Here is an 18,752-nt window from a genome sequence, read left to right as displayed (position 1 = left end):
GCTACGTCGGGAACCCTTTTTGGATAACCTCACATCCATCGGATATGGACCACAGAATCGCTGTTTAAAATGCCCTTACCCGTTTTACCTATCTGTCCTGACTTCTGAGTACTTGGGTATTGGCTTAATTTTATTCTGTTGTACTTTCGCTACTCGCCTCCTGAATTATCCGCCAATCTATTTGATCGTTTACAACACCATGTTTTTCAATTCTCCCATCAAGTACAACAAAAGCAACCTAATAGAGGATTTCGAGCACGCCGGCATCAAAAAGGGCGATTGTATCCTCTTACACTCTTCTCTGAGTAGAATCGGTTGGGTGAACGGCGGTGCTGTCACCGTGATCACTGCTTTACTCGACGTCCTCGGCAGCGAGGGAACATTAGTCGTCCCAACACATTCAGGAGACAACTCCGATCCATCGGGATGGAAAAACCCACCTCTACCAGAAGAGTGGTGGGAGAAGTTTCGAGAAGAGATGCCCGCATACGATGCGCGAACAACCCCAACATTTCTCATGGGCGTGATTCCAGAACTTCTCCGAAATTGGCCAGGTGCAATACGCAGTGACCATCCACAAACGTCTTTCGCTGCAGTGGGTCCTCTGGCTAAGAAGATCACGGCGGGTCATGCCCTTGATTGTCAACTCGGAGAGCGGAGTCCGCTTGCTCGGCTCGAAGAAGTCGGAGCGAAGGTTATGCTCCTCGGGGTTACGTTCAATTCCTGCACTGCGTTCCATTTGGCTGAATACCGAAATTCACCGCGGTTGGACAAGAATCGCTTTGTGGCTATGGTTGATGGATCACGGCAGTGGGTGAGCGTGTCAGATATCACTTTTGAAGATAGCGATTTTGGAGAGATTGGATGTCAGGTTATGAAAACGGGGTCCTTCAAGGAGGTATCTGTTGGGGCTACCCATTGTTGGACGTTTTCGATTGCAGATGCAATTTCGACCGCTACAACATGGATGGAAGCTCATCGCAATAATTTGGCATGAGTTTAAGTTCAAGTTCTGCAGCGCTAGTGTCTTCAAGTTGCAAATGCTCAAGAAAAGCTGATATCATGATAGTATGTACTCGCTGGCCTGGATCGACGGAGAAAATGTTTTGAGTTGAAATCGTAATCAAGATCAGTCTATATACAATGCCCTTCCAGAGGGTCTTAGATCTTAGAATGCCGTGTTCATCTCGAGTTGATGATACTTGTGTGAGGAATGGTAATAATCATCCTCATCATCCATCAAGTCAACAGCGAATGATAGAACGTATCCCGTAAATATAAAAGCAGTGGCTGATATCCGGTTAGCCGAGTTAAAAAAATATGCAAATAATCAAGTGATGACGTACCCCATTCAAGAACCGCAGCTGCGTTCTTTTCTGCATGGTGCATTCCCGCCATGATGCGAAATGGTAAAATGAAGGCGAGTTCAATGATAATGAAGGAAAGTTTGATGAAGAAACTGGCGAACAGTATGCGCCGTTCGGCCCCATACAGGGTCATCAAATAGAAATAATCTATGCAGATTGCACCTGCGCCGATTAAGTACCCAACTCTAATAATTGTCAGTGAACTGGAAGGCAAGAACACCTCATGAAAATACTAGTAGATCTCACATGAATACTGTGACAAAAACATCATGTAGATGTTTGAAATCGATATTGTCGAAGACAGCTATCATGAGTAATGAGAGACCTCCAATGATAGTGATGACGAAAGAGAAATAGATGCAGATATTGCTGTGGTGTTCCTTCCTCCGAACGAATTGGTAGAAGGAGATATTAAAGAACAATGTTGTGATGAAACAGCCGATCAGGAAAAACGGCCATAGTTTTTGTGCTGCTAAATCAGAAATGAATCTAAAAATCCATTGTCAATAAAATTGCCCTATAATACAAGCTCCTCTAGCAATGAACTTACGGAACGGCTTGGTCAAACTCCATTCGGCCATATCTCGGTTGGCCGACGAGGAACCAATGAGCCAGTAGCCCGACGAGCGTCACTGGGGAAAAATTAGTTGGTTTCTTACAAGGTCAAGATCAGAAAAAGACCAGTTACCTAGCCACGTGGATGCCGAGACAAGGGAAATGCCCAGAAGGGTGGTTTTGACATCTTGCGACGTGTGGTTAGCCGGCTCATCGGACTGGGCTCCGTTGGGTGGTGTTGGGTTCGACGTCGCGAGTCAGAGCATTTGAGCACGGCACATCAACAACAGAGTGGGCAAAGCGTGACCCATATGAATAAGCAAAGAATGAAAAGGCGTAGCCCTTGCATTCCAACCAGGCAGGACGTGTCGATCTTAATGTTGGCGGCTTAAATGCTTTGTTGCCCTGTCTCCTCCTGATTCACCCCCATTACCATAAATGTGAAACCCCAATGAAGATCAGACCAATAATCATGATCATAGGTCAGGGATGATTACATACATTTCCACTCAGGGGAAAGGTCACGAAATAGTCGAAACCTCAAACTCAGCAAGGTGGATGTCTGACATATTTGGAGACCCACATCTCTAAAACAAAGCTCATTCTTGCTCCTTGGACGGAGATTCAGACCATTCTCAGCTCGTTGAAGCATTGACAGCTCAAACTAAAACCAACGGAAGACTTGCCGGCTTTTTAGGTGCTTTCTAGAACCATCCTGAGGTATATCAACAAATTTTCATGCTCAACCCTTGAGCCCCTGTATTGGTTGGTTCCTGACGTAGAGATCTACATCAAGTGACGAATATAAGTACCGCCCCTTTTATTGGCCCCATTGGCGGGGCCAAACTCCACTGTACTGCCCCAACTTGAAAGCGCCCCCGACTTTGGGAGAGCGTTTTAACGGCAGTTTCCCGCAGGTTTTGTTGCTCGTGTGCCTTGGTCCCACATTGGGACTCAACACCCGCGGTGCTTGCAAACATCCCCCACGGGACCATCTGGAGTCCAATTTTTAAGGAACAATGAAACGTGAACGATAGAGAATTTTTTGGTCAATGCTACTACTACTCAGGATGCGCGACGCTGGTCGCAAAACTTCCGTGGGTAAAAGGATCCTGCAAGCGGCTAGTTGGCGACTAGTTTATGAACTGGCCAAGCTAACCAAATCCCGTAGAATTCACGAGGAACACGATTACGAGGGGGGTCCCAGGTACTAGTACCTCATCTATGCTTAATTTGACCAATTGCTCCGTTCCAGGGTTCGAATGTAGACAGATCGATTACTCCAAGCCGCAATTGATGACTCGTACCTTAATCTTCTGGAAATGTTCCATATAAATACAGTTCTGGGCGTTATTAGCGGGCGGATATCTCGGACCCTTCTGGAACCGTATCGGTGGTTGGTCCAATCGGCGTTTCTATATGGCGTGGTCTAATCTCACCCCAAATTGCATACAATTCAACCCCCACTGTCTATCCATCGGGCCAAGGCTACGTTTGAAGGATTTGCATATTGCATCCTGAGTTTCTTCAGCCATCAATACATCTGACTGCTATGCTTACAAACAAGGCACTAACATTTGGATTGAGATAAAATTGGCGGTAATATTTGCAGACCCGCCGGGACAGCAACCGAAAGCTCCCAAGTGACAAGTATTTTCAACGTAAATATAACAATAAACAAAAAGAGTCGCTCATGGGGAATCAAATCAAACGCATGTCGTTATGTAGAAAGGGCCTGGTGATTGAAGTGGAATGTATCACCCGGAATTCAAATGTATTAGATCCCACAATCCAACACAACCGGGTGCCCTCTCCTGTATTTTGAGAATCATCTTCTACAGATCCATTATTGCTCGCCATTTAGGCCGTGATCACGCTGGGGCAAGGGCTGAGGAAATTGCAACTCGAGCGCTCGTCTCCGTCGGCGTCCCCTCCGCACGACTTGGAGGAAATTGACGCCCACGTGGGCGAGGAAGATCGCCAAGAACGCCCCTATGACCAGAGTCTGGGGTATAAAAGTTTCGTTGCTCTCTTCCACGTGACCGTGAGTTTGATCATGATGGCTGTGGATCTGATGGTTGTTTTCTGGGAAATTAGGCTGTGCACCGCCGAATGAGACTGATATCGAGAACGAGAATGGCGTGAAGGACGTGAGAACGTTCGGAGCCAATGACATCAAGATACTGTAGAAAGGCTTGAATGACAGTGCCAGGGGGATGATGCAAAATACCAGGAGAGGGACGGCTAGTCATAAGACAGAATTAAGTGACGAGCGGGCGGACCTAATACTGACTGTTAGATAAATCCCGGTGGCGTCCGAATGGGTTGTACGTACCAGTCACGAGCCTCCAACTCTCTTGCCCAACGAGCTGAGATCTTCAGTCGCTCCCTCACACTCCTAGCAGATAGTATAGGGTATTTCTCTTCCTCAGAGATGGGTAGTATACTGGCGAACCACCACGGGAACCTAGCTGCATCTGTTGGTACAGGACCATATGCTAGCATGACCCGTGGGTGGAGCCAAGGTGCACCTGCTTGGCGCTGTTTGCGAATAAAATCCCGTGCCAGCGCAAGGAGCTCCTGGGTCGACAGGGAGTCCAGGGGTGGTTCCGCATTTGGCCCTAAAGATGGATCTGGAATTGCAGCAGCAGCTGTTTCGGTTGCTTCAAGTCTTTCTTCATCTGCTAGATTGAGATCATCGATACGCTCTGTACGAGCGATATGGTAGCCATCCAATTCACCGGCCTCAAGTACTCTGAAGCGGGATATACCGGTTGCAATCACAAGGCTGCGCCCATCTGGAAGGAGTTCGTATCGCTCAACCATCAGCAGCGTTCCATACTGCATAAATGGCACACTCCCGAGCTCGTCTCCCTGCGGTCGGCCTCGTCGGTTGTACATAACCATACCGAACTTGCCATCTCCATTCTCGACGACCCGTCGAATCGTGAGCCGATACCGAGGTTCAAAGATATGTAAGAACGTCGGCATCGTAGGAAATGACATTGTGCAGACAAACAGCGGTAGACTTTTCTCTTGGTCGGTTCCGATCTCATCCTGAGCAAGGGCCTCTCGCCGAGCAACGACCTGATCAGGGAAAAAATGATCGATTAAACGAAGCAGAGTGCGGTTCAATGGCTCAGAGTGAATGGTTGACGGCATGCCGACCTGACGCCGACAAACTGGACACAAATCCGTGTGGTCCAATACGCGCGCAACGCATTTCCGGCAGAAGGTGTGACCGCAGGGTGTCGTTAGAGGGTCTAAGATGAGAGAATAGCATACTTGGCAGTCAAGTTCACCGCGAAGGCGGTCTCTCAGCTTCTGGAAATGGAATATATCTTGCTGGCCATAGTCTTGCCCCCTCGTACTAGGACTCTCCTCATAGGCCACCTCGGAAACGTGATAGGGAAACCGGCCTTCCCAGGCTAGTAAATAGATCCCTTGTAGCCACGGAAGCTTTCCAAGTTGTGCTGTTTGAGTCTCTGGCTTTGCGTCCTCTCTGCGGTCAACCGCCCAACGAATAGCCCGGCCTTGATTGTTCTCCTCCTGGACCTCGGCATCTTCTGTGTGGGGAATGCGAGTTCTTCTTGGAACAAGGTAGCGATATTGGATAACACGACATCGGTCCCGCAATCTCCGACGCAGTGGTCTCCGGCACATTTGCTGGTTCCCTCCCAGTAGCATGTAAAGCCTTCTTCGCGACCCTCCGCCACCGGGTAAGTGATGCCCGTCCGGGGCCTGGCTGGCGGGAGACATGATCGGCATATGGAGTTGCCGCATGGAAGACGCAGGGGCGTATTCAGCGGGCGCGAACAATGCTGGCATTGTATCAATCGGACCACGAGGTGGGCGAGGTCCAATTCGCGAGGAGCACGCGCTTCGGATCCCGAGGCGTCTGAGCTCTCTACGGTCGGGATATCAGAATCGGTGGGCTGTGAGGGCTCCATTGGCACAGTCTCTATAGTTCCATTCATTGCCGAATCCAGAGCTGCTGAATGGAAGGTTGCTGAGTAGAAAAAAACGTGGGGGAGGGGGCACCCCAGGTGTTGGATGACATCGGGACGAAGCTCCCCGATCGTTGGCTGATCGGCCATCGGCGGGCCAACTTTAGATAATCTACCCGGGTACGTAGTACCTACTAGTACCCCGTCAGATTCCGAGCTCGCATGTGGGTAGACCACATATGTAAAAGGAAATCGGTAGAAACTTGAATGTAAGAAAATATTCGAATGAATATGGCGAGGATGATGGCTACACAAACTATTACATGTTGTTCTAGAGATTACTAATACGCAGAACATGCAGTTGATGTCATTTCATATCTCATCCAAGGCCAAATTCACCGCCATGCCAGTAAAATAGATGCACAGAACAGTGAAACAGAGGAATAAAAAACAGGTCCCAGCGCATCATCATTTGCTTATAACACCAGCAGATCCAAGACTCTTCAGCAGCCATATATTTCGAATTGATGAAAGACTACGCGGTATGGTGATCGCGAGCAGTTTTGCGGTGCAGGGGTATTCCGAAAGGGATAATAGTTCGGTAGTGTAGATTTGGGGGAGAGGGGAAAGATAAAAAAATTGATTTATCATATAGATGTTGTCGCCAATCTCTATGAGGACGAATCAGAATCCGTTCCGGATGAATCTTCGTCGAGAACAATTCGGCGCATGACGGTCTTGTCGAATAAATCAATGGCGAAGCGCCGAGCTGGTAGTCGGAAATGATGACTCTCGAGAATACATAGGGTTTTGACGAAAAGATGAACCTGGTGGAATCTTTCAGGTTGTTTGGATTTGATGCTATAACCATGTATGATTAGTAGTGACTCGCGGAAATCGGGAGGCGAGAGAAGATACCTATGCAGGTCTGTGGCTGCTCGCTTCGAAAGAACGGTGTTGCCCATATCGACAATCAACTTCAGGATCTTCTGGTTGGTCGCATCCGGGTCTGTCGTTGCCTCCTTGAGTTTATTTTGGGATGTACGTTTGGCATCCGATTTGTACCCGGGAAGGAGATCTATCTAGATTAGCTATTGCATCGGTTAGTCGACGGAAGCGGACTTACCAAGAATAGCTTGCGATGGTCTGTTGGCAGGCAGAAGCCTAGAATATGTCCATTCTGGTCAATGGCAGAATCCCATCCAAGACCTCGCAATACCTGTAGCCCGTGTTTGCTGCGGGAGATCAGTCCTAGGACGAAGAAAGCAGTGCCTCGCATCGTCAAAACACCTGCGCTCTCAGCTATCGTTACAATGCGTTGTACAATCTCTGGTTCGAGGAACGGAGCGCCAAGCTCCATTGACCCGACATTTCCCACGGCCCAGAGACATCCCTTGACCTTGAGGAGCACCTCGTAATCCTCTTCTTCGAGTCGGAAATCTCGGATTGTCCATGCGAATTCGCTAAAATGGCCCGATTGCTCAAGGAGCTTGCAACCCTCGGCAGTTCGAGCAAGCTCTCGGTAGAAGTGTGGGGGTACAACACCGACATCTTGCATGTCAACTAGGTCCTCGGGTGCATAGCTACTGCGTCGTGGTTGATCAACGTAGGCTCTTGACAAGGCCGCTTCCACGAGGGCCACGTAAGAGTCATTTCGACCCAGGAACCAGTCATCCATTTCTTGAGTGATGTAGTCCAGACCGTCCAAGTAATGGTAGCCGACTGAAGTCGATAAGAAGCGCAGAAGCAAAGGTGCACCAATCTCACCCAAGTGATCAAGTGAAGGTCGACATTTGACCACGTACTCGAGATAATCACGCTGGTTGCATGCTTCTTCAAGAATCTTCACGGCGATTTGGCAAACTGTGACGTCCGGGTCGTATAATTGAGTCACAAGAAGCTTCACAACCCATTCCGCATTTCCAATTGCCACATGCGTAGGCACATTATCACCACCGACTGCATATTTGCGAAGAAGCTTGGTTGCAAAGATGCGAATTTCTTTGGATCCGATTGTGAGTGCCTTTGAAAGCATCACGCGCAGGTGACTATCTCGGCTGTAGTCCATGTTGCCAAGAAGGGTTTGGATGAGATCGTTGCGTCCTTGCAACTCGATGATATGATAAAACATATTGAGCATGTGCCATCTCTCCATCATGAGAAGCCCCTTCGCGTCACCACTCAACGTTCCTAACATTGCAAAATAACCTCCACTCATCGTGTTGGTCATCTGGTCTCGTGAGAAGAGGGGTGATGCAGAGGTCAGCCCGCTCATTCGGTCCAATTGTGCCAAGCATTCGGCGACCTGCCGCAAAAACTTGTTTTCGGCGAGGTACTTTGTGCCTTCAGGGGTCTGAACAAGGGTTCGCATCAAGGCGCAACCAGTCCGAACGTAACGCTGGTTTGGCTTTGTGTTTGGCACAAGAGCGAAGCGGTATTTGAAAGGTCTGTAGAACCCAATAAGTCGCTTCATGAATTTCGAGCCTTTGATGGCTTCATCCATGCGCTTAGGGTTCGTGAGAGGACCCTCGACAAGACGGTGAATGAGATCCCACTTCCACTTGATGTAATTGGAGGTGTTTAAGACATGAGTTTCCATGATGGCATTTCGGAAGGTCTGTTCATCCATGGTAGGGCTCAATTTGTCTTTTGTTTGTTCACCAGGTAGTAAAGAGGCTGTGAAATCAACGTCCATGTTGTAACGACCTGAGCCTGAATAGGCCCCGGAGCGCGCTAATGTCCGATTAATACTTTCAATCTGGAAAATCGTCGATGTTGAAACGTCATGGTTGTCGGTATCGAATTGGATGGCGGGAGGGATCAGATTTGGAAGGACTTGGAGTTTGGCACTAGTTGCCGAAGGCAGGGAATGATGGGCCAATTTGAGCACTTCAGTCAGGAGAAGAGTGGCTTTTCGTCGGAGTGAGGGGTCTGTCTCATCCTCAATCAGATCCGAAAGGGCCTATACCGAGTTAGTATCCTTTGTAGCTTTCGTCTTGAGAGTTTTCCTACTTTAGGCAGACCGGCCTCGATCAAAGCCGCCAGGATCAGGGTTGAAAAGTGTGCTGTGAGATCGAACTTGTTGCTAGTACTCTCGGTGAATGAAGGTGTGTGTCGCGATTCGATATCAGAACGCAGATTCGAAACTCTGCCATATGTTGTGAGCCGCCTGCCGGCAAGGAAAGAAGATGACCACGACGGGGGTTTTATTCGCAGCGCATCGAATAACAGTTCCATGATAAGGTCACGGGCCTGAGGATCGGGATAATGCAATGACTCTAAGAGGGAATGCAATGGTTTCGCGTTGTTCCTAGCGAGAATCACAAGGCCGGGCCACGTCTTGAGCATGGCAGAGATCGCGCGAGCCGCAGATTTTAACCGCCCGTTGCGAAGAGAGTCTGCTAGAGAATCGGTGAATGGCGTTAAAACAGCTTCTAGTTCGCTTCCTTGCAGGTATTTCCGGCTGCGTGGGGTGTCGAGAATGTGCAAAAAGCTGGATATTAAACTCTCCGATGCACCAAATGTGCCTTCTGCCAAAGCATCGTGCAAAGCAGAGAATCCACCAGAAGAAGCAACGAGCTCTGGATCTTTGATCAACATTTCCGCTAGAGTCATGATGGATATGTTGCGTAGCCGGTCCTCGTTGTGCTCTGCCACGGAGACGATTGTGCGGACGACAGCACGCGATATCTCCTTCACGCCATCTTTGACATCAAGAAATGCTCTCACGAATTTGAGAGCTTGTTCTCTTTCAATGCTTGATTTGCTCTCTTTGACCAGGGATAAGATAACGAGTTCATCTGTGTGCAGAGCGCGAATGGTTTGAATGGACTTCCGATCTGCTATGGCATAGCGAGTCAACCGATAGCCCGCGGCGACCACTTCTTTGCTGTCGCTGAGGAGCATGATTTGAACACGCAATCCAAATACAGGCCATGCAAGGTCATATTTGAGGGCCGGATGCCGCTTGAATAACTCTACCAGATTGTTCGCGCGCTCCACATAGAAGTCAGGCGACATACCCTCGATCTCTAATGCCTGAAGGGTTTCGGACAGCACATATGTCGGGGATTCCATGTTTCCATCTTCGTCGACCTCTTGGTATCCGTCCAATGATCCACCGCCATTAGGATTGCGGGACGGTGAGCGCATGGGACTACCTCGAAAAAGGCCGGAAAGTCGACTGCGTGGTGGAGTTGTGGCCGGCGCCTGCGCGCGTAGCAGCTCCTCTTCAAGCTCGTGTTGTAACTCGGCCAGTTTGCGATTTGATGTGCTCAGCTCAGATTCTACCTTGAGGCGCTGTTCTTTCGTTTGCTTCGGAGGCTTTGCCAGCAGTGCCTCGAGCATATTCTCTGTTCCAGTCTTGATCTTAGCTTCCTTGGCGATCTTTCCTCGAAGAAACGCCACGCGCTCTTCTGAAGTATTGAGATCCTCCTCGCCAATCGATTTACTGGCTCGTCGTGTGTAGGTTCCATCGGCTCGCGGTGTCGTACTCCGTGAGGTCATGCTCTTGAGCTCCGCGCTGAAGCTACCGGGCCCGCCAAACGACGGGGCCAGCGACGAAGGCCCTCGAGTGCCGGTGGTAGCGCTACCTCCAGATCCAGACCTCCCATTCCTTCCCGACCTGGGTACTGCATCGTTCCAACTGCCATTCTCTGAACCGGCATCTTGGCTCATGGAAGAGCGCCCATCACCCAAGGCGCGGTGCTGGGTGGACGCAGAGAACGCTGATTGGTGTCCGGAAGCCATGGAGCTCCATCTAGCCACGGGGGCTGTCTATGACGAGTCGCAGGTATTCGTAGTGTCGAAGGGCCGCATTGGGGTCCGGGGAGGTTTAAAGGTCACGTCGCGGAGCAAGGGCTCGAGTATGGGGAAGCGAAGCGTAGGGGCGGAGGGGGTGGGCAACTCCGCAGTCACGGGCACGGATTACAGGCTGGATGATCTGAGAGTAACAGCTGCAACCACGACTGGCCACGACTGGGGTTTAGCGAAAGAGCGGCATGCAGAGAAGCGATCTGCACGGGTAGACGATTGTCCCACTCGGTTGACCTTGGGGGGGAGCCTGATCGCGACCAACAACGGATGACTAAGGCATCGCCCACATGAACGATTAGGAGTGTGAAGTGAAGTAGAAGACTACTGGTATGGTTGAAGCAATAATCTATTGGCATTTTAAGATAGGTTGTCCGATGAGAGAATTCCGAAGACTGAGCTAGTGAATCCTGGGTGTACTACATGAGCTTGCTGAGTATATACTTGCTGCTATTATTTAGTTAGCGTTGTATACATACTACTCTTTTCAGCCATGACTGATCAGGGCGACTTCCCATGAAAATTTACTGCAATGTTTCTCCAGAAAAAAAGTTATCATGCGTATCTTAATTCACCACTAGAATCATCTCGAACTGAACGAAATTAAATGATACACGGCACTTATTGCCTTACTAGACACTGAAGTCTCCCGGAACGCCCCTGCGAAATGCCCGATTCCTCGCCTGTTATCATACAAGGCATAACACATATTAGGCCGAAAGACCGCATATTTTTGTCATATAACCAGACCCGTTTTTCAGGGATTGTTGGTTGTCTTCTCCAGGATCGTTTTCATCATCTCGTTACCAAGCTGTGAAGCCTCGGGGAATCGAGGAGCGAAGTAAGAGGCAATCCGCTCAAAACGATCGCGGTAGGATTCGAAGTCGCCGAAAGAGACACAGTCGGACCAAGCCTGTAGGAAAGAAACAGCGATAGTCAGCAAAAAGAACGAATGAGGTAGTATTATCACGCAATTGGGATTACTGACTCGAGCGGCAAATGTGAATTCCAGATCATCCGAGCGGAAGGTATTGTCGTCAATTGCAGTGTCTAGAGCTTCCTCGAGAAGTTCAGGGTTACGGAACAAATATTCAGTAACGCCAAGCCATAGACGGAAGAGCTGGGAAACATTAGCATATTGAAGGCTAACGGCAACCAACCCTGATCAGCTGAGACATACCGGGGTCGAACAGATCATATGATCATAAGGAACAATGCCGAGTTTGGACCAACAGTCGACGATGGCGAGTAGACTGAGATGGCTGTTGGGAGGCGATTTCTCCCGAGACCGGTTGGACAGTGAGAACCGGTCTAGGACTTCGTCCTTCAGCAAGAGGTCTTGTGCCTCCTGGCCCTCCTTGAACACGGCAGCTCCGGCCGCCTTAACTCGCTGTTTGAGCTCCTCGCGATGTCCCCCAAGCATGAGTTTATAGAGTTCTGTGACTGACTCGGCATACTGGCGAATCTGCTGCTTGGCAGCTGGATTGAGGATAGCGAGACCGGCGTAAACATGCCACTTGTTTGCATAGATTCGCAAAGTGATGTTGATCTTCACGTTCTCAATGCCACCAACCCATCGGTTGATCTCCCAAGGGAATTGGTTGTTGGCCTGCCATGCGGTTCCCATGCTCAGGAAAGCGGCATGAGTAACGGCCTGGGTATCGGCAGTAATTCGATCATGCATCTCGCCGGTGATGTAGACATGTTTGGATCCAAAGGAGGACAGGATATGATCGACGAATTGAAGACTTTCATCCGAGGCTCGGTGCTGGATTAGGACCTGGACGAGGGGAGGGGCGTTAGTTCATGTTGAACCGGACTGGAATCAAATCGGACATGGGTGTGATGCCCTACCAGAGGCTGGCCCCTCGGATTGACTTTGGGTCCATGCAGTGAGTGGCATGATACGATCTCTACATCGGACGGTAGGTGCTTTTCAAAGGCTGCAAGCTCCGGGGCCTTGCAGGAGGTCTGACCACCAACGATCGCCCCGACCTTGGTTGCTTGAAGTAGAAGCCTCGAGTCAGATAGATTGATCCATTGCAAGGGGGCATTGGTTCAAAAATCAATTGGGGACATACAGGGCCCGTACTGTGCCACGACTCGGTCGATGACACCAGCCTCTACGCTGTAAAGAATGAAATCGCTAAGTCTCGAAACGAGATGTCCATTCGGGAATATGGTGATCCTTTGCTATATACGATGAGCCTCTGGGCGTATTGGCCCGGCGGGGACGTACTTGAGAAGCGAACTCTTGTGTCAAAGATTCATAATTCTCAGGTCTATCACACGCGTTTATCCTTTTAACGAAAAATATCAAAGTCCATGTTAGTATCAAGATTCTTGTAACCAGGTATATCCCGCACGAGAAGGCCAGATGGGATCTGTTTAAAAAGAAACCTATTTGAAACATTCTGTTAGCATCATGTCATGATGAGAAATGGCAGAGTGAATCAAAAGAACAAAGCAGCTTCAAGAAGCTTCTCAGACAAGAAAAATTAAGGTAGCGAGTATTTTACATCATCGACGACTCAGCGATTGGCCGGGACCAGAATGGTTTGCCGGTTATCACCGAGTCATGCTCGAGCCAAATGCACTCAAGTCATCATTGGAATTGGGGGAGGGGATGTAGAGGTAGAGCAGGGGAGATCAGGACGAGCTTACCATTCAAGTATTGCTGGATGCTTGCGAACAAGCAGAAAAAGAACAAGGTGGAGAGAATTTACCTCCATCCGGCAGCACTGAGGCGCTGGGCATACATTTTGCCCATGTCACCCATGCCGATGATGCCAATAGAGGCATCCTCCATGGTTCGTCCCATTCTGGCGACGAGTCACACTTGACGGATTCTGCTGGCAGCTGTGTATTGGTGTCGTTTATGGTTAGTGAAAGAGTGATATGTATTCGCTTGAATCGAAGCACCGGTTTTTCCACCGGGTCAGACGAGTTCGCGATGTCAATTGGAGTGCAGAAGAAATGGCATGTCTTGCGGAAGAGAAAGAAAATTTAAATAGGCAAGCTCAGCTCGGGTGACTCACCGCCCGCCGGGCCGACTGCACGACCGGTGAGCCACGTGACTTGCAGCGGTCGCTTGAGCCAGGACCAGCAGGCTCGGTGGACCAATCAGAGACGACGGATGTGCTAGGGCACACACCCACTTTTTTTGCAATCTCATTCTCATCCTCAAATCCCGCCGCTGGTTTCTCTTCTCTCCCTCCATATTCCATCCACGACAAATCCCATCCACAATGGCCCCCAAGACTGCCCCCAAGGCTAAGGAGAACGTCTCCCTCGGCCCCCTTGCCGGTGACGGTATGTGAATTCCGAATTTTTTCGTGATATATCTGGCAAGATTGCTGACTCGATTTGCGCATGGAACAGGCAAACTCGTTTTCGGTGTTGCCCGCATCTTCGCCAGCTTCAACGACACCTTCGTTCACGTCACCGATCTTTCGTACGTTTTCACTTCCCCTCCCCGATATGCGCTGGACCAAACAGCTACATATCTGTCAAGAAGATTTCTCGATTACGTTAGCTGACACATTTCTGTTCTACAGCGGCCGTGAAACCATCGTCCGTGTCACTGGTGGTATGAAGGTCAAGGCTGACCGTGACGAGTCCTCCCCCCTACGCTGCCATGCTTGCTGCCCAGGACGTCGCCGCCCGCTGCAAGGAGCTCGGCATCAACGCTCTGCACATCAAGATCCGTGCCACTGGTGGTAACGGCACCAAGACCCCCGGTCCTGGTGCTCAGTCTGCCCTCCGTGCTCTTGCCCGTGCTGGTATGCGCATTGGCCGTATCGAGGATGTCACCCCCACCCCCTCCGACAGCACTCGTCGCAAGGGTGGTCGCCGTGGTCGCCGTCTTTAGAGGTATGCAGGAGTGTCTTTCATATCCTACTACGTCTTTGCGTTGTTGGATTGGGAACAACCTGCAGGCCCTACCTGCAATTGTGGATGGAATAAACGCGAAGAACGGCCTATGTCGCCTGGTCTTCACCTTCTATCACGCCCTAAAAGTTCGAACTCAGCTGTCGCTGTTGAGCTAGGTAGTCTGATAAGACGACTGAATCAATTGAACTGGTTTGAGTTACCTTGGTCCTTCTCGTAAATCTAAAATGTAGTGTATCTGTTAGTAGTGAGGTGTGACAACTGAGCAGTCGTTCTCATGGTCCATCTCATGGCCCATCTCATCAATCGAGGCTAGTAAAGTATTTTTGCGCCGAGTGGCCCGCTCACCGCGGGGAGCTTCACGTTATCGCGGGGCCGATAAAAAAAGGCGAGCTTCACCACCACAACCTTGAACAACCTTGCACACACGACAACCTCCCAATCGCAGCGACCTACACGGTGTTGGAGATCTACATAAAGTTTTTCTGCCATATGCACTGGAACATGTCACCAGTCTGAGACCATATTTTCTGCCAGGGACTGATGGCAGTTCTCTGTTTCCCAGCATCCCAACATCAAACAATTTTTTTTTTCAAGCTGAACAAGGGCTGCACGCGAATGACCTGATCAGACCCAATAATATCATTTCCACAAGGACCAAGCCTCTACGAAACCACAAGGCCCAAGCCTCTACGAAACTCAACCGCCGCGATGTCTTCCCCGCTCCAGCCGTCGCCAACTATCCTCCTCCCCCACCTCCCTCCCAAGACCCTGGTCGGCATCGATTTGATCACCTTCACTTCAACGGCCAATTTCCACGGAATCCGCGACCTACCGAAAGGATGGCATTTCCTGTACACCGGAACCACGGAGAGTCTTTCTCTTCGGTGCGGCGCATGGTTCTACGTGGGTGACATCAGCACGGCAGGCCATGGACAAAATGACTCCGCGATCGTGGTACGAGATCAAAATACCGGGCCAGAGATCCTCATCTGGAAATGGAATACGGACACAGAGTCGCTATCGTCGCTCCGGGAGAATCACGATGAAGATCGACAAGAGGCCATGCGCTTCAAAGCGAACCTGGGTGGGATCTGGCAGACCGGGGGACTATTTCGATATCGAAGCCGGGTGTCACCAGCTATGCTTTCCAACCAACCAGGCACGACTACGGAATCGACACAAAGTGCGCCGCAGGCGGAAGACGATGAGGAGACTGAGGAAAGTGGCCGCAGAGACTGGCAACAGCTTACCGACTGGATATCGCCTAGTCTGCTGACCCGCATTATTGGCAACCCTGAAATAGACGTGAATGGTCACCCCCGATGGGATTTGACATCTGCCGGTACGGCTGATCGTGATGCGGATCATATTCCCGGACTCGATAAGCCGAAAGAACAGCCAAGGGAAGACTCGGAAACGCCAGAAAACCGTGCCGAAGAAGAGAAAGAACTTGGGTTCCTCCCTATCGACCTTAAGCAAACATGGCGAGTAGGTGCTATTGGCCGCGAGAGAACAGACGCTGCTCAAGATCGGTCCTGGGCACTGGGTGATTTGATTCTTCGAAACTCGACTTCAGTATCGGGTGAAATAACAGTCGATGAAAGAACTGGAGAGATCCAGTTGCTCGGAGAATTGCAATTCACATTCCTTATGGTGATTACCATGATGAATTTCTCGTGCCTTCAGCAGTGGAAGAGACTGCTGGGGCTGATATTAACTTGTCGACAAGCAATCATCGACCGCGAAACCTTTATGAGCGACGTTGTCCGGTTACTGCTCTGTCAGCTGCAGCGATGTGATGATGTTGAGGGAGGTCTTTTTGAGATTGATGGGGACGAAGGTGGAAAGTTCTTGCTTGACCTGCTCAAGAAGCTCAGAAGATCTGTGGATCAGGTTGTGGAGAAAGGAACACAATCAAAGGTTAAGACAGAGCTGGAGAGACTGGGAGCTTGGGTCAAAGAGGAGTATGATTGGGAACTCGCCCATGAGGACATCTTAAAACGGGGTACGATACAACTGGAAGATGGCGAGGAGATTGAAGTCGAAATGGAGGACAATGACGAATACGAGGAAACAGGCGAATATGCTCCTGTAATCGTTGATCTTGACGAAAGCAGTGTTGTGTCTGATGTCGTCTCTGACGATGGAGAGATGTCAGATCTGGATGACATGAGATACTGAAAGACGCTCGGTCTCCTTTTTCCCCTTCTTCAAATATAACTTTCAAATAACGACAATGTAGATACGGAACTGGCTACGTGAATGATCTTAGCAATGTACTTGGTTGACTCTTCCGAAAATCCCTGAAAGTTTGATTTCGTCTATATACATCAAATAATCCCGTAAATCATGAAGATGCAGATTCTCTGATAAAAACCGATCAGAACGCAACTGCTTATGCATCTCTAAAAAAAGAAGGTGTTGTTGTCTATTGCTCCTCGTCCTCGACAACATAGGCCCACTCGTGTTCCTCCTTGCCGAACATGATCACCTCGAGCCACGATTTGATCTGGGCAGTGTAGCCGGCAGGTTCGCCCTTGGGGCCGAGGGTGCTGATGTCGGTATCGTTGTTGCGGATCATAGCAACGGGGGTAATGAAGTAGGCAGTTCCAGAAACAAAGGATTCGACGATGCGACCCTCATTGGCAGCCTTCTCGACCTCTGCAATGGTGATGGTCCGCTCGACAGCCTCGAGGGGTGCCAGGTTACCAACAAAGTTCTTGGATAGACGTTCACGGACAAGCTCGAGAACACTGCGACGAGTCACACCAGGTAGAATCAGCTGGCTGTCGAGAGGAGCGGTGACAAGTTCCAGCTTGCCGGTGTCGCCATTGTGCCAGATGATGAAGAAGTTGCTAGCACCGGCCTCAGTGACCTGACGGTCCTCGCCAAACAGCCAAAGGATCTGGTCGAAGCCCATAGCCTGAGCTTTGCCGTGGGACTGTAGAGAAGGACCGTAGTTAGCACCGAGCTTGGCCCAGCCGAAACCACCGGGCCAGGCACGGATGGTGTCAGGGGTGGAACCGAAAAGCTTCAGTCCCTTGGAGGGCTCGGTTTGGCCTTCCTTCTTCATCTTGCTGACATCGGGCCAGGGGACGGCAATGATGAACAGGAGAGCCTCCTTGGGGATCTGGACACCCAGGTGAGGGCCGTTACCGATGACGGTAGGGCGAAGATAAAGGAAAGAACCAGGTCGCTCCTTAGGCAACCAGCCTGTTGGAAGTCAGTAACAGCTTCATAGATATTGAATGGGAGGGATTCGGCACATACGAGGACCATCAATCTGCATTAGCTTGGCAACAAGCTTCTTGAGCTCATCATACTTGAACCCTGGCAGGGAAGAACGCTGAGCACTGGTGTTGAGACGCTCGCCATTGCAGTCAGGGCGGAACAGGCGCATCTTGCCATCATAGCCGCGGTAGACCTTCATGCCCTCAAAGCACTCGGTGGCATAGTGGAGAACGGAGGCAGTGGGAGGGATGCTGAGGTTTCCATAAGGCTTCACCTCGGGAGTTTCCCACCCATTGGCAGCAGTCCATCGCACGGAGACCATATGGTCAGTGCAGTAGGAGTGGCTCAACTCCTCAGGCGAACCAGGCAGGGGAACATCTCGCAGGTTTGTGGAGCGAGTGATATTGAACTTGGAGCCGTCGAGCTCGGCGACGTGAGGTGCAACGGAACCCATGGTTGATGTTTATCGATAGTTGTTGTGTTTTATTTTGTGGAAGAACAGTAGATGATATCCAATTTAAGGAAATTTAGATTCTTCGTTCCAAGGTGAGTCAGTGTGCGGGTCTACCAATTTCCCCAATTGCAGTCAATGAGAGAACAAAATTGTCCAGTGAAATAATAATGCAATTGAAAGTGAAGTAATGACTTGGATAAGATGAAAAAAAAATGTCTTGAAACCTTGGAACTGCCGACGCGAGGGGAGTATTATATGTCTAGCGGTTTGCCCCGGCTCTGGCTGCTATCAGACCGGTCCGAAGAAGATTTTTTCGCCGAGCGGGAATGGAGTTTGGAACTTCGCCATCGAAAGCCCAATCGAACCAATGGCATAAAGCGGAACGGGAATTCCCCATCTTCAACTACAAATAGAGATAGCCGCATGTTACACTTGGTGTAGCTCTCTCACTCAAGGCTTTCGTACAACGAACGCTAGAGTGCGGCGGCGTCG

At 50.0% G+C, this 18,752-nt stretch overlaps 8 protein-coding genes across 8 annotated transcripts; 3 read left to right on the top strand and 5 right to left on the bottom strand.

Moving 5' to 3' along the window:
- Positions 1-199: 199 nt before the first annotated feature.
- On the top strand, positions 200-997 carry N7509_001948 (AAC(3) family N-acetyltransferase; the record flags this gene model as incomplete). The annotated part of the gene is made up of 1 exon (XM_056626585.1): positions 200-997. One exon carries the CDS (start codon positions 200-202, stop codon positions 995-997), a length of 798 nt encoding a protein of 265 aa, XP_056492380.1.
- Positions 998-1,168: 171 nt separating this feature from the next.
- Positions 1,169-2,140, bottom strand: N7509_001947 (uncharacterized protein; the record flags this gene model as incomplete). Its single annotated transcript, XM_056626584.1, has 5 exons — positions 1,169-1,290; positions 1,347-1,552; positions 1,614-1,856; positions 1,918-1,999; positions 2,056-2,140. Coding segments are annotated over 5 exons (738 nt in total), but the record flags the coding sequence as incomplete, so codon positions are not given.
- A 2,077-nt stretch (positions 2,141-4,217) lies between these two features.
- On the bottom strand, positions 4,218-5,750 carry N7509_001946 (uncharacterized protein; the record flags this gene model as incomplete). Its single annotated transcript, XM_056626583.1, has 1 exon — positions 4,218-5,750. One exon carries the CDS (start codon positions 5,748-5,750, stop codon positions 4,218-4,220), a length of 1,533 nt encoding a protein of 510 aa, XP_056492378.1.
- A 790-nt stretch (positions 5,751-6,540) lies between these two features.
- N7509_001945 (putative cytosolic regulator Pianissimo) lies at positions 6,541-10,618 on the bottom strand (the record flags this gene model as incomplete). Its single annotated transcript, XM_056626582.1, has 3 exons — positions 6,541-6,951; positions 6,996-8,831; positions 8,882-10,618. The coding sequence occupies 3 exons, from the start codon at positions 10,616-10,618 to the stop codon at positions 6,541-6,543; spliced, it is 3,984 nt and encodes a 1,327-aa protein (XP_056492377.1).
- An 820-nt stretch (positions 10,619-11,438) lies between these two features.
- Positions 11,439-13,502, bottom strand: N7509_001944 (prephenate dehydrogenase (NADP(+)); the record flags this gene model as incomplete). The annotated part of the gene is made up of 7 exons (XM_056626581.1): positions 11,439-11,594; positions 11,670-11,801; positions 11,862-12,461; positions 12,536-12,684; positions 12,763-12,874; positions 12,921-12,981; positions 13,408-13,502. The coding sequence occupies 7 exons, from the start codon at positions 13,500-13,502 to the stop codon at positions 11,439-11,441; spliced, it is 1,305 nt and encodes a 434-aa protein (XP_056492376.1).
- Positions 13,503-13,916: 414 nt separating this feature from the next.
- Positions 13,917-14,552, top strand: N7509_001943 (40S ribosomal protein uS11; the record flags this gene model as incomplete). Its single annotated transcript, XM_056626580.1, has 3 exons — positions 13,917-13,993; positions 14,063-14,135; positions 14,279-14,552. The coding sequence occupies exons 1-3, from the start codon at positions 13,930-13,932 to the stop codon at positions 14,550-14,552; spliced, it is 411 nt and encodes a 136-aa protein (XP_056492375.1). The 5' UTR covers positions 13,917-13,929.
- A 731-nt stretch (positions 14,553-15,283) lies between these two features.
- On the top strand, positions 15,284-16,756 carry N7509_001942 (AAR2 splicing factor family protein; the record flags this gene model as incomplete). The annotated part of the gene is made up of 1 exon (XM_056626579.1): positions 15,284-16,756. One exon carries the CDS (start codon positions 15,284-15,286, stop codon positions 16,754-16,756), a length of 1,473 nt encoding a protein of 490 aa, XP_056492374.1.
- A 247-nt stretch (positions 16,757-17,003) lies between these two features.
- On the bottom strand, positions 17,004-18,260 carry N7509_001941 (branched-chain amino acid aminotransferase, cytosolic; the record flags this gene model as incomplete). The annotated part of the gene is made up of 2 exons (XM_056626578.1): positions 17,004-17,788; positions 17,846-18,260. The coding sequence occupies 2 exons, from the start codon at positions 18,258-18,260 to the stop codon at positions 17,004-17,006; spliced, it is 1,200 nt and encodes a 399-aa protein (XP_056492373.1).
- Positions 18,261-18,752: the final 492 nt, after the last annotated feature.

This window comes from Penicillium cosmopolitanum (assembly GCF_028827165.1).
Source record: "Penicillium cosmopolitanum strain IBT 29677 chromosome Unknown utg000004l:1.0-4361866.0:1.0-4365735.0, whole genome shotgun sequence".
In the NCBI taxonomy this organism is placed as follows: Eukaryota; Fungi; Ascomycota; class Eurotiomycetes; order Eurotiales; family Aspergillaceae; genus Penicillium; species Penicillium cosmopolitanum.
Note: the sequence above shows the minus strand (reverse complement) of the source record. Positions and strands in the feature narration are given on the sequence as shown.